General features: G+C 49.8%; 2 protein-coding genes across 6 annotated transcripts in view; one reads left to right on the top strand and one right to left on the bottom strand.

Moving 5' to 3' along the window:
- Window positions 1-24: 24 nt before the first annotated feature.
- kifc3 (kinesin family member C3) lies at window positions 25-23035 on the top strand. 4 transcript variants are annotated; one of them, XM_076013517.1, is made up of 22 exons: window positions 25-281; window positions 8781-8901; window positions 9997-10136; window positions 10910-11060; window positions 11636-11712; window positions 12423-12488; window positions 12753-12905; window positions 13120-13380; window positions 13561-13734; window positions 14322-14469; window positions 14625-14755; window positions 14968-15079; window positions 15238-15419; window positions 15777-15881; window positions 16150-16280; window positions 17260-17383; window positions 17558-17687; window positions 17848-18077; window positions 18175-18318; window positions 19238-19367; window positions 19495-19541; window positions 22337-23035. In XM_076013517.1, exons 2-22 carry the CDS (start codon window positions 8820-8822, stop codon window positions 22343-22345), a joined length of 2727 nt encoding a protein of 908 aa, XP_075869632.1. In that variant the 5' UTR covers window positions 25-281; window positions 8781-8819; the 3' UTR covers window positions 22346-23035. The 4 variants fall into 4 exon arrangements, with proteins under 4 accessions (XP_075869632.1, XP_075869473.1, XP_075869552.1 ...); XM_076013358.1 differs by lacking the exon at window positions 25-281 and adding an exon at window positions 4818-5038; XM_076013598.1 differs by lacking the exon at window positions 25-281 and adding an exon at window positions 6713-6835.
- A 1206-nt stretch (window positions 23036-24241) lies between these two features.
- katnb1 (katanin p80 (WD repeat containing) subunit B 1) overlaps window positions 24242-26764 on the bottom strand; it is an 8150-nt gene continuing 5627 nt past the window's right edge. For both annotated transcript variants that reach the window (XM_076013144.1, XM_076013231.1), the window contains exons 15-20: window positions 26615-26764; window positions 26353-26505; window positions 26147-26223; window positions 25940-26014; window positions 25216-25332; window positions 24242-24966 (exon numbers count right to left, since the gene is read on the bottom strand). The exon at window positions 26615-26764 is cut by the window's right edge and continues 144 nt beyond it. In XM_076013144.1, coding sequence (XP_075869259.1) covers window positions 24825-24966; window positions 25216-25332; window positions 25940-26014; window positions 26147-26223; window positions 26353-26505; window positions 26615-26764 — 714 coding nt within the window. In that variant the 3' untranslated portion in view covers window positions 24242-24824. The remainder of the gene's footprint in view (window positions 24967-25215; window positions 25333-25939; window positions 26015-26146; window positions 26224-26352; window positions 26506-26614) is intronic.

Genomic DNA, 26764 nt, shown 5'->3' with positions numbered 1-26764 from the left:
AAACCTATTGACTCGCCATCCGTCCGACAGACTGTGAAGGCACCACAAAAACCAGTCAACCAAGTGGGGAGAAGCGGCGGGAGCGCAGCGGCGTGAGTCGGCGACGACACTTGGATTCCTTCGCCGCCGGAAGCACCTCAAGCACTGGCCGCGGCGGGCCACTTCCTCCCGGGGGCCGTCAGAGCCACGACAGCCGACAACTTTAGCCCCGGGAACAGAGTGGAGCCAAGGGGAAGGAGCGGCGAAGGAGTCGGGAAAGGAGCCGCCGCTCGGCACCAGCGGTAAGAGACAAACTTCTTGAGGCGGGGGGAAAGAAAGTTTGACGGCGGCAGACGGGGGACGCCGTCCCGGCGGCTGTCACATTAGCCCCCCGGCCGCTAGCACCCTCCGGCTCCGGGGGCTGTTTTTGACCGGGACGGTGCGACATTAAAAAAAAAAAAAGAACCAAAACAAAACAAAAAAAAAAGTGTCAGCGGGTTCGCTGCATATCTGCCCGCCGCGCATTGACGCCGGCCGAGTTCGACCCTTTTCATGCGGCCCTTCCAGCAGTTTCCAGCGATTCAATGCGCTTTTCAGCGTCCAACAAAAGAGACGCGGACCTCACCTGGACCTCACGCACGCACGCGCACGTCACTCCTGTGGTTGTGGAGTGACCGCTTTGGAAAATTCAGATAGATTTTTTTTTTTTTTCCTCTTCTTCTTTTCTTCTCTATGCTGCACGATGACGGTTTCCTCAAACTACTGCAGTGGCATTAAAATCAGCAACTCCGTGAATGTTTTTACCTCGCAATGATTCAACTTCGGAACTTCTGAATCATTGTTCGCCAGTAAACCTGTGTGTGGCACCAGTCGGGCCAGGGGTGGGCAAACTTTTTGACTGGTGGGCGACAAGGGGTTCTGAAATTTGAACAGAGGGAGCTGGAGCAGGAGCAGATGGATGGATCTCTATTGAAATGACTCTTATAAAACTCTGATTAAAAAAAAAAAAAACTGATGAAATGCAACTATTTTATGACTTATTTGCGACTAATATTATTCCTTCAGGTTTTGACGGGCTGGATTAAAAATCTTAATGGGTTGCATATGGCCGTAGGTCAGCTGTTGATGACCTGACAGTCAGAGCTACACCAGTCCAGCTGCGGCTTCTCGCGGTCACATGGTTGCAGCTCAGCAGGTTTTCAAATGAAATTATTGTCCTATAATATTGATCCGCTTTGGTGAAAAAGGTTTGATGCATTTCAAAAAAAATGTAAAAAAATTAGGTTATCTGAAACTTTTCATGGTTTCTTTGCATTTGTTCCCATTCTATTCATCGTTCACTTTTTAACTTTAACTATACAGATGAGGAGCAGTGTCTGCTGACTGGTGATCTGCCAGGGCTTTAGGGTTGGAGACAGGCAGTGGCCACTTCCCCAAAGATCTCCTGTTGGCCCAGGGATTCCAACCAGCGACCTTCCTTTCCAACCTGCACGCCACCGCACAAGAGTCTGCTGTGGTTGGCGATGTAGCCTTAGCTGTAGCGACAGGGGACTGGGACTGATTGACAGCTGGCTGCCGTGAGCCCATTGGTCGAATTTGGCGAAGAAATGATGATGTCATCGCACGCCACGTGCGTTTTAATGGAAGCCAACGCTGGAGGATTTTTGGTTTCTAAGTTGGGAGTTGTTCAGCGATCCTCAGAAATCCTCTGTGCTTTTAAGATGCAGACGAGCAGTGGTAACGACAAGGAGGAGGAAAAAATGCAACACCTTTCTTTTCTCCGTTCAGTTGGTTGAGTTCTGGCGTCTCGTCAAGTCACACACGTTGAATTGAACACACATGGCTGGTGGGTTCAACACCAGCCAACGACTGGAGAATCAGCTGGACGCTGTCGCTGGGTGGGAATTATGTCCTCTTCCTGTATGTGTTTGCCTGTGTGTGTGTGCCATGTCTGAGGAGGAGGCGGCCTGCAGGGTGTGGCTGCTGTCCCTCTGCTGCAGCAGGACCTTTCTATAAATAAATCTGCTTCTGTCTGCAGCTGTATTTAGTTGTTTTTTTTCCCCTCCATCTTCGTTAAATTGGAGGTTTTATGTGTTTGAGACTCTGCTGCCGATTTGGACCAACGCTGGTCCCGTTCCTGGTTGCTGGTCCCGTTCCTGGTTGCTGGTCCCGAGTCTGTTGAAGTCATCAGCCGTCTCTCAGCGGAGGCTCACACACTGTGACAGCAGCCCCTTCTGAACCTGTTGAAGGTGCGTTTGAAATCTCACTCATGTTGCAGCTCCCAGCTGTTAAAAACAGGATCCAGTCGCCTGCGGGTGGAGCGATCACACCCTGCCTTTGATTGTTGTGGACGTAGGAGTTGTGTTGATGTGTTTTGTTTGGCCTCTTGCGTCGCGAGCCGTCCCCCCCTCCCTGCAGGCCACGTGTGTGTTTTTTTTGTTTTTTTCCCATCTCAAGTCAGTCACTTGCTCAGCTGGTTTCAAAAACATCTGCGGCTCATTTGGACTCGGTGCCTTTCAAGTGTTTGCTGAAGTTGTCGGTCTGCTGTTTACGTTACGTGAGAGAAGTCGTGTTGCAACGGCGCGGCTGCAGCATTGATCAGACGTGGCCGGCTGTGACGGGATTGATCGTACGGGTTGTGTAACCAGACGAGCAGCAGCAGCGTGGCTCATATGGTTCAACTACCTCCCCCTGGTTCACGTGTGTGTCACGTTATGTAACATGACTGACAGACCGATTTTGTTTGACCAGCAGGTGGCGATGTTGCACTAAATCTCGTGTGTGTGTGTGTGTGTGTGTGTGTGTGTGTGTGTGTGTGTGTGTGTGTGTGTGTGTGTGTGTGTGTGTGTGTGTGTGTGTGTGTGTGTGTGTCGCCACTCCTCCTCCTCCCTCCGTCCTGTCATATTTTCCTTCTTTCCACTCGGCGTCTCTGGCTGTAATTTTCTCCCGAAATAGCTCAGATTGAAGGGGGCGGGGCAAGAATGGGTGTGTGCAGTGCATTCTGGGAGGATGAGAGTTGGACCAAAACCACCACTCCTCCCCCACACCCTCCTACTTAAACACCACTGCTTGCAGTTTGTCATCAAAGCCTTGACTTTGCAACTAAAGAGGCTGTTTGACTGGCATTTAAAGGGACAGTTCGTCCAAAAGTGGCGTTCAGCCCATTCGCCACCCATCCACGATGTCGACGGGAGCTCTGGGGACGATTTTCATGCACATAACCACTCTGGAGTTTCATAGAGAGAAAGAATTGCATCCACTTGCATGTGAAAAAAAAAAAATAGAATGAGGAAAAATAGTTTTTTCTTGGTTTGGTTTTCTTGTGAGAATATGTTGCTGTTATTGATGTGTGACTCGACCAATCAGAAATGGGGGCAGCTGCAGACGGGGTTCAACCCAGGGGCAGGCAAACTTTTTGACTGGTGGGGGCCACAATGGGTTCTAAAATCTGACAGAGGGGCCGGAGCAGCAGCAGATGGATGGAGTGTTTTGGTGATGTTCCTCTTAGGAGGCTAAAATATATCATCAACAAAAGCGTTAAAACAAAGTCAGTGTCTTTGAAGCCCCACTGTATTTGGCTGGCCGTGTCGGCCAGGACGGAGAGCCGGAGCCATAGCCGGACCCAGTGGTTGTTCCTTCATGGAGAATGTTTGCTGGTCGGTTGTGCACCTTCTCTGACAGTGTTCAGAAATCTGAAAGAAGGCGTTTTGCGGCCGTGACTCATTAGGAACCTTGAATGAGGTCAACGAGCCGGAAGAATTCTGTGGCCGCGGCGTAGAAACAGTACGAGCTCTGTGTCGTTCGGCGCGGCCCCTTTGTGGCGAGCAGCGCCGTTCCCTCAGCTCCCAGTCAGAGGGTCACTTCCCACAATCCCCTGCGTGGGACCGTTACTGTCTCCTTGTGTGTGCGGCAGCAGGTTCAGGGACGTCTGAGAGTTCCACCCTGGTACCAACAATGATCATAAAGGAATTAGAAACGTTAAACATTAATTTTTTTTATAAAGCGAGTTCATTTTTTGTACTGGTAGTTGGGATCAATAGAGTACATCTATTCTATTCTATTCTATGTTTTTAAAGAGATCAGAAGCTGAGAAGTCACCCTGGGTTGAAGCTTTGTCCTGTGTGTTTTCATCTGAAGCGGCTCACTCACAGTGTCAGATTAGAGCCTGGGATGCAGATTAATAAATGTTGGTCTTATGCAACAGGCACCAATAAAAAAAAAAAAGCCCTCAGCCGCCACCGACCTGAACTTTTCATACGACCGTCATGAGGAGTCACATCGGCGTTACATCATCTGACAAACGACAGATGGTCCGAGGGTGAAGAGGGTGAGGAGGGGCGGGCGGCCGACCTGCCTCACTTTTTTTTTTTTTTATCTCCCGGGGCGGCCCGAGAGGAGGACCCGGACTGGGACTCGGCGGGCCGGCCAATCAGATTGCGCTCCCAGTGAGGAGCTAGCGGAGCGACAGAGAGCTGAAGCCATACAGAGAGAGAGAGAGAGAGAGAGACTTCCAACCTGGGACAACTTTCCCCTTTCTTGCCATTTAAAACTGGGCCTGGCTTCATCTCCTGGGAAGTGTTTCAGGGCGCAGCTCGTGTGGGTGGAGCTTGCTGGGATTAAACCTGCGAGGAGCTGGAGAGCCGCCTCCGCCCCCCCACCCCCCCCCCTCCCCAACCCCACCCCCAGGCACCTGTGGGCGTGAGCGGTGGCGGGTGGGGGCTGGGGGGGGTTCAAGGTCCGCAGGTGTTAGTTATTCTGCGCTGGCCCGGTGCACACGGTAGATCGGAGCTCCTCCAGGACCAGAGCTCGTTGTCAGGGGTCTCGATGTGAAGGCCGCCCCCCCCCCCCCCCCCTCCCTCCTTCTGTGAAGCTGTGGACCAGGCTGATGTACGTCCTCTGCTCCCTGGCCGTCCTGGCGCTCCACGGCTTCCTGCGGAGCTGGAGCCGTCGGGACCCGGCGCAGGAGGAGTCGGGGAGGCGAGGAGGAGGAGGAGAAGGAGGCGCAGCAGCAGCAGCAGCAGCAGCAGCACACCTTCCTGACAGCAGGGGGCGCGTCCAGGTGAGAGGGAACGGATCTGGTCGCTAAGTTTCGGCTCGGGCCGACGTCGGTGCAGCTGGTGATTGAGAAAGAAAGCTCAACCTTGATGCCTCCAGGGGGCGCCACTGCAAACATGTTTAGTTGGCAGCGGATTTTAATGTGTTTTGACACAACTCTGGCGTAAGGAGGACACTCAAGGACAACCTCCTAGGTCAGGCGTGTGCAAACTACGGCCCGGGGGCCATATGTAGCCCGTGAAGTTTTTTACTCCGGCCTGCCGAACTTCAAGAAGTTGAATAAATAGTTTGTCAGTCAGATAATAGCTGTGGGCTATTTCGGCAATTTTTCTGTGTTTTAAGAGTCATTTCAATAAAGAGCTAAATACCACGAGGCTTCAAAGACATTTTGTTGTAGCATTTTTGTTCATTTTCAATAGATGTTAGAGCTCATGTTTTCTTCATATCCCATCATATATGTTTTCCTCCTCTGTGATGGGTCACCAAAACACTCCATCCATCTGCTGCTGCTCCAGCTCCTCTGTCAAATTTTAAAACCTATTGTGGCCGCACCAGTCAAAAAGTTTGCCCAGCCCTGCCTTAGAGGCTGCGTGTTTAGACTGGCCAGGCTGGGAATCAAACCAACAACCTGCAGTCTCAGGCTAGGTTGCACCCAGGGCCGTGAATCCTGCTGATGTGCTGACAGTGTTTCTTCTCACGTGTGTGTGTATGTGTGTGTGTGTGTGTGTGTGTGCGCGATCTGCGGTTAAACCAGCCGTTTCCTGTCGTTGGCAGAGGAATGTTTGATTTCGTGCGTCGACCAAATCACATGACTGTCTTCATCTTGGCTTTGCTCGTCGTCGTCGTCACCTGACACATTAAGGCAGTTTTAAAAGGTGCTCTGTTTGATTCGGTGAAGTTGCGTCCTGAACATTCCATCATTTTTATTTTTTTTTATTTGTCACCTGATGTTGAAAACGAGAAAAAAGGGCTCTCCTTGGAATCAATGGCGCCGCGAGAAAAGCTAAGCTACTTGCTAACAAGCTGCCTTCACTTGCCCCCTTCATGTCAGACCACAGCTGTGTCCTGTGTTGCGTCATCACTAGTGCTCAACACTAATGTGCTGGATGATGTTATTAATGGCCAGCTTGCTAGCTGGCTAGCTGTCCTCGCTGCAGCACCACAATTTATTCAGGTATTAACTTAAGACTGCGTGTCTCATGAGATGTACATGGGAAGCGTGTGCATTAAGGATGACACATTTTCAGCAGTGTTTCTGTGTTCTGCCACATTTGATTTGCTTAGGAACCATGTTGCAGCAGGCCACCAGGGGGCAGACTGAGCTGTAGAAAAAGAAATGCAATGTGCAAATTCTGCAGTTTGAAGGAATACCTTTGTGGGACAGACACAGTGTGTATGAAAACTGAAGCATAAAACGAAAACAAAGGTGGCTGTGTAGCAGCACTAAATACACACACACACACACACACACACACGTGCGGCTGTTGAATATTTCAGCGGGGGGGAGGAGCCGCTCCTCACGCTTGAGTTCAGGCTGAAATATTAATCTGTCGGCTGGCGGGAGGTGGGCGGAGCCTGGGGATGCTGCTGTGCTGTTGCTATGGGGAACAGAGAGGCGGGGGAATCTGAGTGTGTGTGTTTCTGTGTGTGTGCGGGTGCGCGCTCTCTCGCTCGCGCGGCGGTGACACAGATCCTGCTGCTGTGTGTCAGAGCGAAGCTGCAGTCGGGATCATGATGATGATGATGATGATGATGATGTTCCCGGGATGATGGTGGGGAAGAGGAGGCCGCAGACAGGGAGGTAAGAAGGGTAGCGGGAGGACGGGGAGGTGCAGGAGGAGGAGGACAGGGAGGAGAGGGAGGTTGTAAGAGGAGGAGGGGGGGGCAGGAGGAGGCGACAGACATGTTGAGGGGAAGCGACTGTAACCTGATGCAGAGCCTCGTGTGTGTCTGACCTGGATCCAGCGCCATCGCCGTGTGTGGCGTTCGCTGCAGCTCAGAGCTTTCTCTTTTTTTCTTTCATGTTTTTCCTCCTCCGTCTCTTCTCTTGCCTGGTAATCCCCCCCCCAACCCCCAATCCCCGCTATTGTCTGCAGACGACTGACCTCTTCTCCTCCATCTTTTCTTTTTTAACTACCTGTGCTTTCGGGCCGCTCCCACCCGTCTGGGTTTTCGGATGCTAATAGAGGAAGGGGGCGCCGTCGGCTCGCCACTGCTGTCTGCTGCCTCGCATTGGATGTGAAAAAAAAGACCCGCAGCTTGTGTGTGGCTTCGCGCTGGTGGGAGGGTGTAGACGGAGCTTCACCGGGATACTTGTAGCTCGCTGGCGTGGTTTGGTCTGGAGCCGTAAGCAGCCTGAAAGACGTGAGGTCAGCCCGTCCAGCGGGGGGCAGCAGTGAGCCCTTGACTCAGGTGAGATTCTCGCGGTTGGCCGTTGTGATGTTAGCGTGCTAGCGTGCTAGCTATGAGGCTGAAGATCACAGAGGATTTTCCCCCCTGGACGTCGTAGCACAGCGGTCGAAGCTAGAGTCCCCCCCCTTCCTGTTGACCATCTCGAGAGTGAGCTCGTCACAATTGTGTATATTGGGAAAATATGTATTGTGTGTATGTATGTATGTATGTATTTCTGTATGTATGGGCCATATATTTATTTATATATGGCCCACGGGCCGTAGTTTGCCCATGCCTGTACTAGACTGTGCTGCTGAGGCGTTTGGTCTGTAGCTGATTTCAGATCTGTGCTGCTTTCAGGCGCAACACTGCAAAACTGTTGACTGGCAGGTGACAAGCTGTGTGTGTGACTCCCTTCCAATAGGAGATCTGCTCACATACGCCACCTGGTGGGGGTTTCGCTGTCATTACATTAGTAGATCTGACGAACCTTCACCTGCAGATGCACCTAGAGCGTTGTTAGCTTGTCAGTGGCCCATGCTGTGGAGAAAAGTTTCTTGTGGGGCTAGTCAGTAGCTAATGCTAACGCAAGGCTAGCGGAGTTTCCAGGCAAATGTGCTGCATGCTGTTCGCTCAGGGGTGGGGGGGCTTTCTGCCCCCCGTGACATCACCTCTCAGGTGAGTCTGTTTACCAGCGTGGGTCAGGTGACTCATTCACGGTGTCACCTGAGATTACAGCGGCTCACAGCGAGTACTCCCAGGCCGTCTGATGCGCAGATTAGCAGATTATCTTCATCCTGAGGAGGAGCAGCAGCAGCAGCAGCAGCAGCAGCTCTTCCCAGGTCGCTTGTCTCTATCTCAGCTCCGGGTGAACTGACTTCAGGTCGGCGTGCTCAACTGGTGGCGAGCATCGGCGTTCAAAAAAAACAAAGGGGAAGGGGGATAGCACCGGTCAACTGGGCGGCCCGGGCCGGCCCGGCCCAGCCCGGCCTGGCCCGGCGGCGCCATGCTGGGCCGGCTGGGGCTCCTCATCAGCAGCAGCTGGTCAGACAGTGAAGGCAGCGCGGTGCGGCCGAGCGGGCCGAACCCTCGGCTCCATGGCGGACGCCAGGTAGGCCAAGGGGGAGCAGGCTCGTGTTCCGATTGGCTGGATCGCTCTGGTGGGAGGGGCCAAACCGGGCCGGTACCTCCCGGTCGCGTCGCTGGCTAAACGCTGAAGGTGTCGCTTGAATGATCCTGTTCTACAGGGAAAGTCTCAGCTGTGTAACTGTGTGTGTGTGTGTGTGTGTGTGTGTGTGTGTGTGTGTGTGTGTGTGTGTGTGTGTGTGTGTGTGTGTGTGTGTGTGTGTGTGCAGCCGGCCCAGCGGTCCAGCGCTCTGCTCAGCCCAGCGGTCATGTTCAGTACCAGAAAGACCTGGGACCTCAACCACGCCCCCTGCCTGCAGGAGCTCTGGAAGAAGGACGTCTCATTGGACGGTGAGTCACACGTGTCACTAGTATGGCAGCATTTTTGCCTGTGTGTGTGAGTGTGTCTCAGCAATATATGTAACTGCTCACTGACAGGAGGCGTGCGTAAGGTGAGCTGAAAACACACTACTACTGTCTGTTTGCCTGCCTGCCTGCCTGCCTGCCTGTCTGTCTGACTGTCTGATGATGGTGATTTGATCTCCAACATCTTCGGCCCAAACACTAACGTGGAGGGGAGGGGCTTATGAGACTGTATCTGATAACCAATCAGTTATTACTCTGTTGTATTCTGTTCTATTGATTTTTATTTTCGTGTGTGTGTGTGTGTGTGTGTGTGTGTGTGTGTGTGTGTGTGTGTGTGTGTGTGTGTGTGTGTGTGTGTGTGTGTGTGTGTGTGTGTGTGTGGCACTGAGAACAATCTGCGCTCTGTGTCAGAAACCTGGGAATTAACTGGACTTATGGAGACACACACACACACACACAGTCAGCAGGTTAATGTTTCAGCAGCTCTTATCAGCTGTTATGTAGTCGGACTGGTTTCCATGGTATTCAGCTCGATTGCAGCATTGGTTTGTGTTGATCAGCTTAGTGTGTGGTGATCACTTTAAAGAGACAGCTCACCCAAAACCTCAATTATGGTGTGTGTGTGTGGGGGGGGGCAATACAGTGAAAGTAAAGAGACAACAGAAGGAGGACAGTCCAGTTTGACTTGGACTTGGTTCATCCGCTTGAGCCTTCTGGACAGGAGCCGTTAGCCATGCTAGCTGCAGCTAACATTCAGTCAGCATGTCGACTAGCGTGAGCTCAGCTTCTACTCACCAGAGGGCCCACGTGGATGTTCTTTCTATAACATGCTGGTGGCGTAGGTGGAGGCCGGTCGTCCCACTTGGCCGATCCACACGTACAGTTGAGGACATCACATCTGTGAGGGTGCAGGGCGGAAACTTTGTTTTTCCTTCTTGGGTGGACTGTCCCTTTTACTGCTCTCCTGTGCAGAAACACTCCCTCTGAATCAGGCGGCTGATTCATGCGGCGGGAACTCAGGTGTGTCCCTGCCTGCGGCTCTCGGCTGAGGTTTGTCCCTCCTGTGTTTCCGTCCCGCAGCGAGCTCAGTGGACTTTGTGATGAGTGATGAGGACGATGGCTCTTTCCTGTCGCTGCCTGCCGCTGCCTTCTCACAGCGCCCCTCTCGAGCTGCGGAGCTGAACGAAACCAACACACTCGGCCACGAGCTGCTCATACAGGTGAAGAAACCCCACCCCTGCACCCCCTCCCCACACACACACACACACACACACACACACACACACACACTACCTCGCTGTACAAAACGGTCATTTATAGGGCCATGTACATATGTTTGTACATGCATTAGGGATGCAAATGATCGATTCATTCATTAATCGTTAGTTGATTGACTTTATTGATCGATTAATGATTAATTGATAAGCAGCAATTTATCCTGAGAACCTAAATTTCACAATGAAAAATGTGTAAGGAACACATTATTTATCCCTTAAATAAAGTTTAGGGTCCAGTGAGACCCATTTTTACATTGGAGAACAGTAAAAACACCCTAAACATTTATCCTCTGACTTTCAGGTGACACTTTGTTTTATTTTTTTATTTTTTTAAAGTTGTTTAAAAATAAGTTGTTTTAGGTATATTATGACCATCACAGTATCTACAGGTGAATTGCTCTTTACTGCCACTACGCTGTTGTAATGATATTAACTACCCATTTAAAAATGTTAATTTATTTGCGACTAATTTGATTTAGTCGGTTACATTTTTAATCGACAATTAATCACGAATCGATTAATTATTAACATTCCTAATATGTGTATATACTGTATATATGTGTATATGTATATATACATGTATGTATATCAGTGCTACACCCGCTCATATACCTGTGTGTGTGTGTGTGTGTGTGTGTGTGTGTGTGTGTGTGTGTGTGTGTGTGTGTGTGTGTGTGTGTGTGTGTGTGTGTGTGTGTGTGTGTGTGTGTGTCCAGACCCTGCAGGATAAGGTGTGTGAGATTCAGGCTCGCCTCGGCTCAGAGGAGGTCGGGCGCCACCTGCTGCTCCAGCAGCTGCAGCGGCGTGGCGGCATCCCAGAGAGGACGTCCGGAGGCGGGGCTGCACAGACGCCCGCTTCGCCCAACGGTGAGCTCATTAAAGGTTGAGTTTGCAGTATTTGGACATTTTTAGAAGGAAACGGCGACATCAAGTGGTTACATCTGTAGATTGCAGCGTTTTGCACTCTCCCGAGCTTGCCAGTCCACTACAGTGGCCTGCGAGCACAAACCTGGATACCTCGTCCACCTTCTTCTTCATTGGTTTATTTGAGGACACAAATACAAAATACGAAATGCACTGTCAGGCAGCTGGATTGTCCACACTGGGCTTCCTTAGAAATATGGTGGTGCAAGATGTCAGCTCACTGGCAGCAAGACCCTGGATCTATGTGTACTCTTATATATAACTAAGAACCGGTCTATGGGTAGGAAAACCAAATTGCTGTTTTGTATTGCGAGTATACACTTTTATTCATGTTTATGGGTAATATAAAAATCATATATCCAAAGGCAAATATTACACACTGGACATTTAAGGTAAGCTTAATCTCCATTGGCCGGCCCTCTCTGCATCACAGATTAAAAAATAAGAGATCTCTTTTTTTTTTCTTTTTTTCTTTTTTTTAATTTTCATTTTGTGTGTGTGTGTTCATGCGTGTGTAGGTGTGAGGGTGTCGGGTGACCAGCCTTTGGATCATCTTGCTGAGGAAAAGCAGCTGGTGTGTCAGCTGCGCACACAGGTTGGTGTGCATTAACAGTCTCACCTGCACCAGAGCCATCAAACATATTTGTTAGCATCAAGCTAACATACAAGTGTGTGACAGAGAGTTCAGATTTTTTGGTCTGGGGTGCCAGGACGAGCACACACGCCCCGACCACCCCCAAAATTTGAGACCAAATTTTAAAACTTGCACAAAGTTGCTGGCTAACTTTGATATTTATTGAAAAAACTCGGTAAAAGAGGTAGAGAAGTGAAACTTTTTAGATGTTTTGCTTCAACGCTGAATATGGAACAAAGCAAAGCTTAATACTATTCACTAAACCTTATACCTTCATATTGCACACTTGCAAATCGAATTTCAAATAAAAAAAAAACTCATCAAGATAAATAAAATGTAAATAAAAATCATGTGCCTTTTTTATTTGTAACCTGATTTAAATTTCAACAGTAACCTTTTTCTAATAATAAAATGTAATGATAATAATAATGATAATAATAATAATAATAATGATAATAATGATAATAATAATAAATTAAAACATAATAGCAATATCCTATGTATTGCCTGACGGACCTAATATAATTACACTGCGGGCCAAATTTGGCCCGTGGGCCAGAGTTTGACACCTATGATTTACAGCAATGCACAAGGTCTCTCTGTCCTGCGGTGGAAAATGTGCCAACGCGCCCTGCTGGTGAAGGTTTTGTGACATGATGCTGCGTTTGCAGGTGGAGGAGCTGGAGGAGAAGCTGTCAGATCAGACTGAGGAGGTGGAGAGACTGCGCTCTGAACTGGTGAGACTGAAATTTATACAAAATTTTCTAGCCAATATTACCTCAAGTTAAGGAATTTTGCAGTTGTAAAAACATTTTGGGGGATTTTTTTTTCAAACAAATGGAAATGGCTCACTTCCTGTTTGTTGTATCGAAAAAGTCAGAGCATATGAAATGTTGGTCTTGATGCTGGCAGTTCTTTAGTATCACACATGAAAGGTTCTAACACACCTGTGCAACGACATACAAAAGGCCAGGTTATGTAATTGCTCTTGTCTGCTGCAGGGGGCGACAGACGTGGAGAAGCAGCTGGAGCTGCTGGTGGTGGAGAACCAGCGTCTGAAACAGGAGCTGAAGTCATGCAGGAGCTCCGAGTCTCAGAGCCTGGACGCTGCTGCTGCAGAGGGCTGCTGCTGCAGCCACTGTCCTCACAGTCAGGTTTGAGATACGCACACACACACACACACACACACACACACACACACACACACACACACACACATACACACACACACACACACACACACACACACACACACACACACACACACACACACAAGCATAGTCATGAGCATTTATCAATAGTCTGCTAGGTAAAATTGGACAACGCAAAATCAAGTAAACCGCAGAACGTTGTCTCCCGTGAGTGCAGGAGGCGGAGCTGCTGCAGAGGGAGGTGTCCCGCTGGGAGAGCCAGGCGCGGCAGAGGGAGCGGCGGCTGGCCGAGCTGGAGCAGGAGCTGCTGGAGAAGAGCTCCAGGGTGGAGGGCCTCCGCCGGCAGCTGGACGACGCCACCCGGCAGCTGGAGGAGGCCCAGTGGAGGCAGGGGGAGGCGGAGCAGCGGCTCACCCTGCGGGTGCAGCAGTGTGAGGAGGAGCTGGCCAGGCAGGCGGCCACGCCCCCTAGAGTCAAGGTGAGGTGGCGCTCCAGCGTCCAGAGTGTCTGGCCTCTCCCCGCCCGCTGACGTGTGTGTGTGTGTGTGTGTGTGTGTGTGTGTGTGTGTGTGTGTGTGTGTGTGTGTGTGTGTGTGTGTGTGTGTGTGTGTGTGTGTGTGTGTGTGTGTGTGTGTGTGTGTGTGTGTGTGTGTGTGCAGTACGTGGCCCACACGGTGGAGGTGAAGTCCGCTGACTCCCAGAAGGCTCTGGTGGAGCTGCAGTCCAAGAACGCCGGCCTGCAGGAGCAGCTGTGTGTGCAGCGGCAGCTGCTGAGGGAGCTGGAGATGCAGCTGCACGAGTCCCAGAGGACCTGCACTCAGCTGCGCACGCAGGTAGAGTCTGCTGCACACCTGTACACCTCCCTGTCTGTCTCTCTGTTTCTTCGTCTGTCTGTCTCTCAGTCTATCGCTGTGTCTCTGTTTTTCTCTGTCTGTCTGTCCATCCATCCGTCTGTTTGTCGGTCTCTGTTTGCTTGTTTGTCAGTCCATCTGTCTCGCTGCCCGTCTTTCTCTCCGTCTGTCTGTCTCTGTTTCTCTATCTCTCTGTCTGTCTGTCTGTCTTTCAGTCTCTGTTTGTCTGTCCGTCCATCTGTCTGTCTTTCTTCCAGTCTGTCTCTCTGCCTGTCTTTCTATCCGTCCGTTCATTTCTCTGTCTGTCTGTCTGCCTGTCCATCTGTCCTCTCTGTAATTAAAACCATGAGTACCTGCCTGTGTCAGAGTTGAAAGTGAGCCCACCCCTCTTGTGGGCGGTTCAAATGGTTGGCTTTTCAGATGGCGTGGCCGCCTGTGGTGGTCGGGTGTCAGTCGATGATGTCGGTTCCCCCGGCAATGACGATGATGATGATGATGGCTCTGTGGCGCTAGGCTGCGGTCACCAGGTGTGTGTGGTCTGATGGCACCCCCACCTTCCCCCCTTCCAGATCCTGGTCTACGAGGGTGAGATGGAGCGGGCCCAGGGCCAGCTGGAGGCCGAGATGCAGAACCTGGAGGAGGAGAAGAACCGCGTGATCGAGGAGGCCTTCATCCGGGCCGAGAGCGAGATGAAGGCAGTCCACAAGAACCTGGCTGGTGAGAGGCTGCACCCTGGTGTGTGTGTGTGTGTGTGTGTGTGTGTGTGTGTGTGTGTGTGTGTGTGTGTGTGTGTGTGTGTGTGTGTGTGTGTGTGTGTGTGTGTGTGTGTGTGTGTGTGTGCATTGAGTGTGATACCTGACGTCTGTCCTCAGGCGTGCGTCTCAACCTGCTGAGCCTGCAGCCGGCCCTCAGGACGCTCACCAGCGACTACAACTGTGTGAAGAAGCAGGTGCAGGACTTCCCCTTCATGCTGGACAAGGCTATCAGTGAGGCCAAGCAGGAGGTGGGTGACATGCTGCTGCTGCTCTGCTGGTGCAGGTCTCTTTACATTTTGAACTATTGTTTCAATTCCTGCTGTGTGTGTGTGTGTGTGTGTGTGTGTGTGTGTGTGTGTGTGTGTGTGTGTGTGTGTGTGTGTGTGTGTGTGTGTGTGTGTGTGTGTGTGTGTGTGTGTGTGTGTGTGTGTGTGTGTGTGTGTGTGTGTGTGTGTGTCAGATCTGTCAGGTGATCAGCGAGGTGAGCAGTGCCAATCAGGAACTGCTGAGGAAATACAAGCGAGAGATGAACCTGAGGAAGAAGTGTCACAACGAGCTGGTCCGACTCAAAGGTCCGTCTGCATTCACTGGATTACTCACTAATACTAACTAACTGCCTATTTGTTTTTTTTGCTTTGAACGCTACCTCCTCTCCGTCGGGGGAGGGGAGGCGTCCAGGGTCAAATGGAATCTCGAGCTGCTCTCTCCTCTCTCGTCCGTCTCCCATAAGGCAACATCCGCGTCTTCTGCCGCGTGCGGCCGGTCAGCCAGGAGGAGCAGGACTCCGCCGACGCCAAAACCATGTTGAGCTTCGACTCGGAGGACGACGCCGTCCTCCACCTCTCCAGCAAGGGCAAGGTCATGAGCTTCGAGCTGGACAAAGTCTTCCCCCCTCAGGCCACGCAGGAGGAGGTGAGCTCAGGGCCCAAGCTGGTTGCTTGAGACAGGATGGCCACTCCCCCTTTTCTCTCCACACTTCCGCTTCAAAGAGAAACACCTCCCGTATTTCATCCAAATTCCCAGTGGAGTTACTGCTATTGATCATTGTTATCGCCATGATCATTGTAGTCATGTGATTAAGATTGTTGTCGCTACACGTCGCAAGCGATAAAAAAGCTAAAAAGACATAAACATGACGGCAGCACGACAGACGTGGCCACTTCCTGTCTACGAGCCGCCCAAACAGGAAGTCGGAAGGAGCCTGTGTGGCGTGCGAGTCAGTGTGACCGGGTTGGATGGGAAGTGACGCTCTCCGTTTGTCCGTGTCAGGTGTTCCAGGAAGTCCAGGCGCTGGTCACTTCCTGTATCGACGGCTTCAACGTCTGCATCTTCGCCTACGGACAGACGGGCTCCGGGAAGACCTACACCATGGAGGTCGGCCCCCGTGATGCACTCACTTCCTGTTGTTGGCTCCGCCCCCTTCGCTCTGTCCCACACCCAATAATGACTCGATAATATTATTATTATTTTGTTATGGTTATTTATTATTATTATCGTAATCATAACAGCAGCAGCCTCTTGAACTGTGACATCATCCGTGTGTGTGTGTGTGTGTGTGTGTGTGTGTGTGTGTGTGTGTGTGTGTGTGTGTGTGTGTGTGTGTGTGTGTGTGTGTGTGTGTGTGTGTGTGTGTGTGGTGCAGGGCGTGGCGGACGACCCTGGCATCAACCAGCGGGCTCTGCGGCTGCTCTTCTCCGAGGTGACGGACAAGACTCCGGACTGGGAGTACAGCATCACCGTGGGCATGGTGGAGATCTACAACGAGACGCTGCGGTGAGTGAGACTCTGTGTAGTCGAGGTCGCACCGACCCAGACCGAGGCATCATCAACACTGGAGGCACTGACTGCACTCAGTGGCACCCACAATCCAAGATGGCGGCCCGTTCATTTTAAATGATGCTGTCAAGTGATGTCAGGCTGGGAATAAACTCTCTGCTCGGGCTTTTCTGGGCTTTATTAGAAGTCCATGACTTCAAAATGTACATTACAAAGATTCATTATGAACCGTCTTTCAGGTCGGAGTCGTCCTGTGGGGAACAATTCTGGCTGCGGTACCGCAAGTGGCCACTGCACAAGAATTGTCGCACTGCCATATTGGCAGTATCCAATTCTTATTATACATCGAATGCAGTAAGAAAATAATGATGGATAGAGATAGAGAAATACTTTATTGATCTCCAGGAGAAATTCAGGTTTACAGCAGCTTGAAAAGGGAACTTGTGTAATTATATGCATGCAATGTGCTAAACTATAGTATGAAAAGAGATAAAGAAAGTTTAAAATCAAATTAACATAAAATGAAAATGAAATGTGATGCTTCCTGAATATGTACAGTATATGCATATGTGCTGCTGATTGACGACATTGAATTTCTCAGTTCCTGACATCCGTACCTAATAAGCTAGGCTAATTTGCCCCGGTGGCGAGACCTCTGGAATTTGCTGGCGTATGATGAACAGGGAAGAGGTCTACTGTGAACTGTGATACATCAATGCCCACGTATGCAGACAAGCGAGTTAGGGAAAAGATAGCGTGTACGCATTGCTGTGTAACTATGGAGAAAACGACGTCAGATGATCTCGCTTGAAAACGCAGATTTGCAGGCACACGTGTAACATTTGTGACACTGTACACCAGTATTAATGTCTTGGAATGTGATGCAATTATTTTAATATGTAATTAACGATAAGCACCTGCTTTATAGATATGTGTAGTAGCTAGCGTCTTACATTTCCAAATGTGGTCTGTAAAGGAACCTGCTGGGCGAGAACCTCACCGACAGGCTGGACATCAAGATGAACCCCGACGGCAGCGGACAGCTGTACGTCCCCGGTCTGACGGAGGTCACCGTCCAGAGCCCCGAGGACATCAACAGGGTGACGACTTCCTGCTGGCACTCTCACACATACACACACACACACATACACACATCACACAGAAATTCTGTGGCTTTTCATTTTTCACCAGTTGCAGCAATGCTCAATTCTAACTCCTGGCCCTGGGTGCATGACCTCTTAACCTCTCAACCTCTCGTCCTCACCTGTGTGCAGGTGTTCAAGCTGGGTCACATGAACCGGGCGACGGCCTGCACCAACCTGAACGAGCACAGCTCTCGATCCCACGCTCTGCTCATCGTCACTGTGTCCGGGTTCAACTCGGCGACGGGGACACGCACGCAAGGTACACACACACACACACACACACACACACACACACACACACACACACACTCACATGCCTGACAAAGTTTGGGAGACGTAGTGATCTTGATGAGACGGCACTTGCAGAACACAGTATCACAATAGCATCATCTAACCCCACCCTGCGCCGACGCCCTCAGGCAAGCTGAACCTGGTGGACCTGGCGGGCTCGGAGAGGATCTCCAAGTCGGGGGCGGAGGGCAGCCGCCTCCGCGAGGCCCAGTGCATCAACAAGTCGCTGTCGGCGCTGGGCGACGTCATCAATGCGCTGCGCTGCCGCCACGCCCACGTGCCCTTCAGGAACTCGCGGCTCACCTACCTGCTGCAGGACTCGCTCAGCGGGGACAGCAAGACGCTGATGATGGTGCAGGTGAGGCCCGGTACCACCACCACCACCACCACCAGCTGCTGCTGCTGGTTGACCCACCATCATCACCACCCCCCTGACCCTCCCGTCTGGTCCGTAGGTGTCGCCGCTGCCCACCAACGCCAGTGAGTCACTCTGCTCGCTCAAGTTCGCCCAGCGCGTCCGCAGCGTCGACTTCAGCGCCTCCTGCAGGCGGCATGAGACCTCGTCCACGTCGTCCTCGCCCACCCATGACAGCGTGGAGGTAACGGACGCACACAGGCACACACAGCTGTATTCTCTGCGGCCACGTGTTGTCTGCAATTGTTACAGGTTCCACAGGTTCTGAAATGTTCATTCATTTTAGAAATGTTTTAGGATTTTTTTTTTTTCATTAATGAAACGATACATTCATTGGTAATGTTGCAAAATGAAAAAGGCTATCAACAGCTTTGGTAGTCTTAATATAGTATAATATACTACAACATGACAGTGAGCCATTATAGGATATGGATATGGTCTACATGTTCATTTCTCTCCGTACTTAGAACGTACTGAACAGTGAGCACAGAGCTGAGGTGCTCTAAAATATCATCCACTTTTACATTCAGCTACACACCAGCAGAGTTCAAATAGCTCCACTTCAAGCAACAACAACTAGATGAAATAAAGAGTGAATGACTTTGAACAGAATTTGCATAATTTAAACACTTTTAAACGCAGAGGTAATCAGCATGTTTTTCCAGTAGAAGTACTAGAAAGTCCAGATATTTGTGTACAAAGTAAAACGTCATTGTCAAGTCAAGTACAAATTACTGAACAATCTACCAAAGTACAAAGTATTTGTACTTGGTTACTTCCCACCCGTGGTGTGGAACCTACTTGGACTCGGTTGCACGGTGTCCGGCTCTCCTTTGTGAGAGGGGGTGGAGCCAAAATCACACACACACTAGTGAGCGAATGAACACAGTTCGTCTTCACACCTGATGATTGGATAGATGTGGCTCGTGTCTGACCAATCAGGTGCATCATAGTTTCATGGGGGGGGGGGGGGGGCAGGTGCCCAAATGCGTCCCCGAGAACTTTTACTGTTTGTAGTTTGTTTGTTAAATGTTTTCAAGATCGTTTTATAGATGGATTTGTTTCCTCCTCCCCCCCCCCCCACACACACACACACACACCAGCTGGATTCCCCTCCAGTCACCCCCGTCCCGCTGCCCATCTCTCGGGCCAGCAGCGCCGGGTCCACCCTCTCCTCCGCCTCCAGGACCCCCAGCAGCACTCGCAGGAGGTCCCAGTCGCAGTTGTCCACAGGTAGCCCCACACACACACACACACACACACACACACACACACACACACACACACACACACACACACACAAGACAAACAGGAAGATCATCCTGCATCTCACTCTGTGGTGTGATTGGTTGGTTCACAGACAGGCAGATAGACAGAGCCAGCCCATTGGTGGGAGGCAGTGGGCAGGTAGGTGGCGCTGTGACGCAGGTTGCTGGGAAAGCTTGGCATGGACACGCTCGGCATGGCATGTCCCTCCCTAACACCACCACTACCACCCACCGCTCATTAAGGCGGCCCCTAGCTTCTGTGTGCGTGCGTGCGTGCGTGCGTGCGTGCGTGCGTGTGTGTGTGTGTGTTGCTGGCTACTGTGACTTTGTGGCTAAGGCCCTGTTTGCACGAAGACGGCATTTTGAAACCAATCATTTTCGGAAACGCTCTCGGGGAAAAAACGGGTTTACACAGAAATGCTGGAGACAACTGAAAGAGGTGCAGTACCTTTGCCAGGCCTTGTGTGGCGCTGTGCGTTTACTCCCTGAAGGTGGACGAAGAAGAAGATTTTGAAGATTTGATTTTTCGAAATTGTGCACCTTTTAAACTGCGACAAACATTCTGAACAAAGCAAAATCAATAAATAAACAAATGCATAATAATTAACTGTAAACAATTGAGCACAAGCCAAAAGAAGAAGAAGAAGAAGACCTGGAGCGTGACGCGTTTACAGAAGTAGCAGCTCGCTAACAGAAATGGCAAAGATGGTTCATGGAAAGACGGAGAAGTTGAATTTCCGCATTGACTTACAATAGAACGGTGTTTTATTGTCTTCAAGTTGATGATGTAAATACCATCACTTTCAACCTTTTTTGAGCCACGGCACGTTTCAGTGAAAAACGACACCACCAGCCAAAAATATCATAAAACACTTATAAGACACTTTTTAGCCTGACAGTGACACTAACCCTGACCTTCTTAATGTATTTATACTCACTCAGTGTGAAACCTGGTCCTACTCCAATGCACACAAAGCTGAAGTCCTGGGAGGAGAACAGACTGGAATTCCACAATGGAATCTCTTTTCTTATTTTTTTAAGACCAATTAAGTGAAATTAAGTGGATCATTTTCCACAGCACACCTGAAACAATCTCACTCGTAGAACACGGAGCCTCAAGGCTACGTGATGGTAAAACAGGAGGTTCTGCAAATCGCTTTCGTTGAGTTTATTTTCACTTTGCACATATTGTCCACCACTGTCCACCACTGCCCACCACTGTTTGCTGCTTGTCGTCGTGGAGGCTGAAGGGAAGACTTCAGGCTGATCATTAGCAGCAGTGACAAGTCCGTTGCACGAGTGGTCGTCTGCACCTCACAGCTGGCTCAGGTTGCAAGGTGGATGGGGGGGGGGGTCGGTTGTGACATCATTAAAAAGATGGTCTTCTGTGTTTACACAAAGCCGGACAGGGTGGCGTTTTCAAACTTTCCCACCCTGGAGAGCGTTTCTGTGCCGAAATGTGCGGTTTCAGTGAAAAGGCGTCTCGGTTGTAAACGGGGCCAAAGTGGCGGCTGGGTGTCGTCTTCTCCATGTCATGTCCACACTGATGAGGCTGCAGCATTGTCACTGTCACGCTTCGCCAGAAGGAGGCACTGGTGGTTGTTGTTGCGTCGGTTGCGTTCATCCTCGGTGGGAACTGGATGGAGGAGCTGGCGAGGTCCAGACGACAGTTCTGGAGTTTCACAGAAGAAAGCCGTTTTTTTAAATACGAATCACCGGTGGAAGCCTGTAGGGGGCGCCGGAGAGGAGAAGAATGCAGCTGTGGGTTCGAAGTCCAGGTGGACAGCAGGACAGCAGGACGACAGGGTGATGCAGCAGCAGCAGCAGCAGCAGGGAGACGTGTTTTGTTCCAGAGCAGTGGTTCTCAACTGGTGGAGTCTCAGGACCCTCATGGTTTTCCCCATAATAAAGTCGCGACCCAAATTTATTCGCTAGCTCACTTTCTATCATATCTAGGAAATAAATTATTGAATTGAATTGTAAATCCTGCAAAAATAAACACCCAACATTTTCTCAATGATTCTTTTTTTTTTTTTTTTAAATATAAATAAGTAAATAAAGACACTGTCCACAAAGCCGCATCCCATTCAAAATACAGAAGCTCAATGACCCACTTTTGGGTTGCGACCCACCAGTTGAGAAACGCTGCTCTAGAGTGTGACTCCAGAACTGGTGTGTTTGACTGGAAAAACAAGCCACCAGCCAGCGCCTCCATCCACTTTTACAGTAGCGGTGAGAAGAAAAGAAAGAAAGTTTGAGTTTTGGAGCAAACGCTTCCAGTCAGCAGGTCAGTGTGATGCTTTCTAATGATCAGAATTAAAAAACATAAGAAGTCAGGAAGGAAATGAACTGGTTACTGGACCTGACGGTGGCACTAACGTAGGCGTGGGCAAACTACGGCCCGGGGGCCATATGCTGTCCGTTAAGCTTTTTAATCCAGCCCGCAGAACTTGAAGATTTATATTAACACTCGGTAAATTATAAAATAGCTGCATTTCATTCCATTTTTCCAGCGTTTTAAGAGTCGTTTCATTGAAGAGCTAAAACCATGGGGCTTCAGAGACACATTTTGTTGTAATTTGCCTTTGTTCATTTTCAATAGACATCAAACCATGTGTTTTCTGCATATCCCATCATGTGTTTTCTCCTCCTATGAGGAGGGTCAGCAAACCTCTACATCCATCTGCTCCTGCTGTGGCTCCCTCTGTCACATTTTAGAACCCATTGTGGCCCCACCAGTCAAACTGGTTGCCCACCACTGTTCTAAGGGGAGCTAAAAAAAACAAAACAGTTCAATAGTGAAAGCACTCAGACTTTTTCAACCCCATGGTGGCGCTGTGGAGCAGGGGACCAGGTGGAGGATGTGGCTCTGAGTGTGGACATGGTCCGACAGTGGCGCAGGTCACATGACTGACACGCTCCTTCTCTCCGCAGGACGACTGAAACTGACAGCCTGAGTGCCCGGCCCCTCCCCCACCCAACCTGCTGGGGCTCCCCCTCCCCCCCCACTCCCTCCTCCTCCTCACAGAGGAGCCGGGGCTGATGGGAGATTCAGCGGGCAGTGGCCACCTTTGCCGTGACGCAGCTGAACTGAGACCAGTTTGCTTTTGATCCAATGAACCAATCACAGTATTTCTTTTGCTGTTTTGTTGCACTTTAAACTTTCTGATTATTTTCTCGGCCACCAGGTGGCGATGTGGTTGATTCTAATATATGCATTTCACGGTATTACATATATTTATGTTCAAAAATGCTTTAAACTTTTTAATTCAGACGTTCCAGGGTTGTAAAACCTCGGCTATGTTGTTTTTTTTTGTTGTTGTTGTTTTTTCATTTATTGAATCTGCTCCTTCAGCCAATCAGGTACTCCCCTGATCCACTGAGCTGTCCAATAAGACAGTAGCTTTTTTTTTTGGAGGCATTCTCCTGTGGATGTTTTTCTTTCTTTTCTTTTCTTTTCTTTTGTTTTTTCAACGTTTGGAGCGCCTTGCCTCATGAAGCAGAGGTGACCTTTAACCCCACCCGGCGGCGTTAGTAGTTTATTGCCGTCGATCCCTTTGTCTGCTCCTCCTGTAGCTCTCAACACGATTATCTTTTTGTATTTTATTTTTAATAAACATGTTTAAAATCAAACAGTCGCCTCCATTTGTCTTTTCACGTAGAGTGCCGACAATGTCGCAACTGGCTGGCGGTGCGTTCAAGGTGAACGCTCGCATCTTCAAATAAACCAATGAAGAAGGAGGTGCGCATGCCACTGGCAAGCTCGGGAGAGGAAAGGTAACTGCAATCTAAAATGTAACCACTTGATGTCAGCGTTTCTTCTTCAAACTTTCCAAATATTAAACACTGAACCTTATTGAACATAAGACTTATTGGTAAGTTTGTCTACAATTTTCATGGTACGTACAGTTGTGTTCATAATAATAGCAGTGTGTTTAAAAAGGTGAGTAAACTTCATAAATTGTATTTAATGAACACAAATGCATTGAGGACACTGCACAGTCTATTTCAAAGCAAGAGAATTGGAGAAAGTCATTGAATTTGATAATATTTTACAGAAAGTCAAGAAATATAATGTTAAAAAAAAATAGCAGTGTTGACATCTTTCTTTACAAACTCAACAAAGTACTGTATAAACTAAGAAATGCTTGAAGAAAAATAGCAGTTGATTGTGTGAAAAAACAAAACTGGTGCTAAACATGTGGCCCTTATTTAAGGATCAAGGTAACTGACTGCATATGCTGGCTGTGCATTTGTCCTTGAAAAACAGAGAAAATGGGTCGTTCAAGACACTGTTCTGAAGAAGAGCGTTCTTTGATTAAGGAATTAATAAAAGAGGGGGAAACATCCAAAATGTATGTGGGCTGACATAAAAAAGAAAATGCTGTTCATGAGGCAAAACCAAGAAATGCAGAGGAATTGTGGGACGTGGTACAATTGTCCTGGGCTGCAATACCTGTTGACCGGTGCCAGAAGTTGGTCGACTCCATGTACCACAGATTTGAAGCAGTCATCAGAAACCGTGGTGATGCCACTGAATATTAGTTTGTTATTCTCAGGAAAGTTGAATCTTCAAGCATTTCTTAGTTTATACAGTACTTCGTTGAGTTTGTAAAGAAAGATGTCAACACTGCTATTTTTTTGAACATTATATTTCTTGACTTTCTGTAAAATATTATCAAATTCAATGACTTTTTCCAATGTTCTTGCTTTGAAATAGAATGTGCAGTGTCCTCAATGCATTTGTGTTCATTAAATACAATTTATGAAGTTTACTCACCTTTTTAAACATACTGCTATTGTTATGAACACAACTGTATTTGAATGAACGTGGTCACATTTATTCCAGAACACATTTTATTTTATTTAAATAAACAGAGAATGTCACCGTAAAAGTAAAGGTGCGAGGGGAAGATAGAAAAGATTTTCATGGCTGATGCTGGAGTGTCTCCCATCCTGCTGGTCCTCAGGCATCAGGACAGGCAGCTAGCGAAGCTAAACTAAGCTAAGCTAAGCTAAGGTAGCGACACCTTGAACACACCTCTGGCGTCGACTAATGATTAGTCAGGAATGTTTTTGATTTCTTTTCATTTCGTCGCCACGACATTGTCTCTGCTCCGCTCCGTCGACGGAACTCCCGGCTCCTGATTGTCTCTCGTTCCGATTGGCCAAGACGTCCATCGCTCGCAGGAAAACTGTTTGGTTGGTCCTCCTCCTCATCCTCCTCCTCCTCCTCCCCCTCCTCCTGCTGGTGCTGGATGGACTCGACAAGTCTAACAGGGGGTGTAGGGGACGCTGACTAGCTCGACTGTCAGCCAATCAGAGGACACGTGGGCCCCTCCCCCCGCCCCCAAAAAAGAAAAAAAAAAGTCTTTGTATTTTTCCCCAGGTGAGGCTCCGGGTCACATGACTGACTGGCAGCTCACAGCAGGTCGTCCAGTGGGCTCATGAGCAGCTGCAGCTCTCTGAAGGTGCTGCCGTGGCGGCCCACCTGCGAGGCTCGGCTCTTCGCCACGTTGCTCAGGTTCTTCAGCTGCTTGCAGCACGTCCGGCACTTCTGGTGTCTGCAGGGGGGGAGGGGCGAGGAGGGGTGAGGTGAGGCGGAAGGGGGAGGGGATTCACGTCAGCCGAGGGGCAAAACTCAAGGAAAACACACTTACACACACACACACACACACACACACACACACACACACACACACACACACACACACACACACACACACACAGTGCAACATTGCTTGCCTGTGTGTGTGTGTGTGTGTGTGTGTGTGTGTGTGTGCACAGCTGATCACATGGCGGTGGAGACTCACCGCTCCTCGCGTGTGATGTCCACGCCAACAGAGGGTGCCGCCTTCAGGGTGTCTGAGATCAGCATCCAGAAATGTTTCATGATGAGCTTGAGAGACGTACAGCCGGTCTGCATATAGCTGCACGCAGAGAGAGAGAGAGAGAGAGAGAGAGATGAGGCTCGACCAGGCGTGGGCAAACTACGGCCCGGGGGCCCATATGCGGCCCGTTAAGCTTTTTAATCTGCAGAACCTGAAGAAAAGATATTAATAGTAAGTCATAAAATAGCTGTATTTCATCAACTTTTTCAGTGTTTTAAGAGTTGTTTCAATAAAGAGCTAAACACCGTGGGGCTTCAAAGACATATCGATAGCCTAATAGCATAATTGCCCAAGTCATTTTTTGGCCAAATTGTGATACAGGATCTGCCTAACCTTACCCATGTGCTTGCTCAAATATGTTTGTTTTTTTTGTGTTTTCCGAAAACGTTCAAATACGACTTAGCCAAATATGCTATTAGGCTAACGATATTTTGTTGCAACCCTTTTGTTCATTTTTAATAGACATTAATACACGCTTTCTACACATCCATCCCATGATATATTTTTTCCTCCTATTAGGTGGCTCACCAAAAACACTCCATCCATCTGCTGCTGCTCCGGCCCCTCTGTCAAATTACAGAGCCCTTTCTGGCCCCACCAGTCAAACACTTTCCCCACCCCCAACCTCGACTCGGCAGTCACTCACCTCTCGTATTTACTCTGCAGCAGCTTGTCGATCTGAGGGAGGACGGTCGTGCACAGGTCCAGTTTCCACAGTGAACTGAAACACCAGGGGGTCAAAGAACAACACACAGGGGTCAGCGGCTGTCGTCGTGCACGTGTGTCTGTGTCTGTGTGTGTGTGTGTGTGTGTGTGTGTGTGTGTGTGTGTGTGTGAGAGAGAAGAGACTGACGGCTGCAGGTTGATGATGTTCAGAATGTCCACGACGATGGACAGATCGCTCATGGCCACGGCGGCGTCCAGGGCACTCTGCAGGGGTTGGAGACAGGAAGTGAGGAGGAGGTGGAGGAAGAGAAGGAGGAGGAGAAAGAGGATGAGGAGCAGGAAGAGCGGGAGGAGGGCTGCAGCTCTCCGGTTGGCCGCCAGCGCGGCGCTCACCTTGATGTCCTCCCGCGTCCACACGGCTCGCACCGTCTCCAGGTTCTTGTGTCGGCTGCTCAGCATCACACACATGGTGTCGTGGCCCTTCATGATCTGAGTCAGAGCCTCGGCATCACTCAGGGCCCCGGACCTGTGGTTGGCCCCCGCCGACTGACACACACGGACAGACGGACGGACAGACAGACAGACAGACAGACAGACAGACAGACAGTGTCAGTAAGCATTGTAACCCCTCAGGTGGATCCTGCACTGAACTCACTGGGAGGAAGTCGGCCACGTTCAGTCCGATGGCTTCGCTCCTGCCGCTGAGCGTTATCACAGTCTGCTGCGGCTGCTGCTGCTGCGGTGGCTGCGGCTGCGGCTGCGGCTGCTGCTGCGGCGTCTGCCTGGACTTGGCCACAGCGACAGG

Source organism: Nelusetta ayraudi, unplaced genomic scaffold, assembly GCF_046127955.1.
Source record: "Nelusetta ayraudi isolate G7.1 ecotype Tasmania unplaced genomic scaffold, CSIRO-AGI_Nayr_v1 ptg000002l, whole genome shotgun sequence".
NCBI classification, from domain to species: domain Eukaryota; kingdom Metazoa; phylum Chordata; class Actinopteri; order Tetraodontiformes; family Monacanthidae; genus Nelusetta; species Nelusetta ayraudi.
The sequence above is the reverse complement of the archived record's forward strand: the minus strand, read 5'-3'. Positions and strand labels throughout refer to the sequence as shown.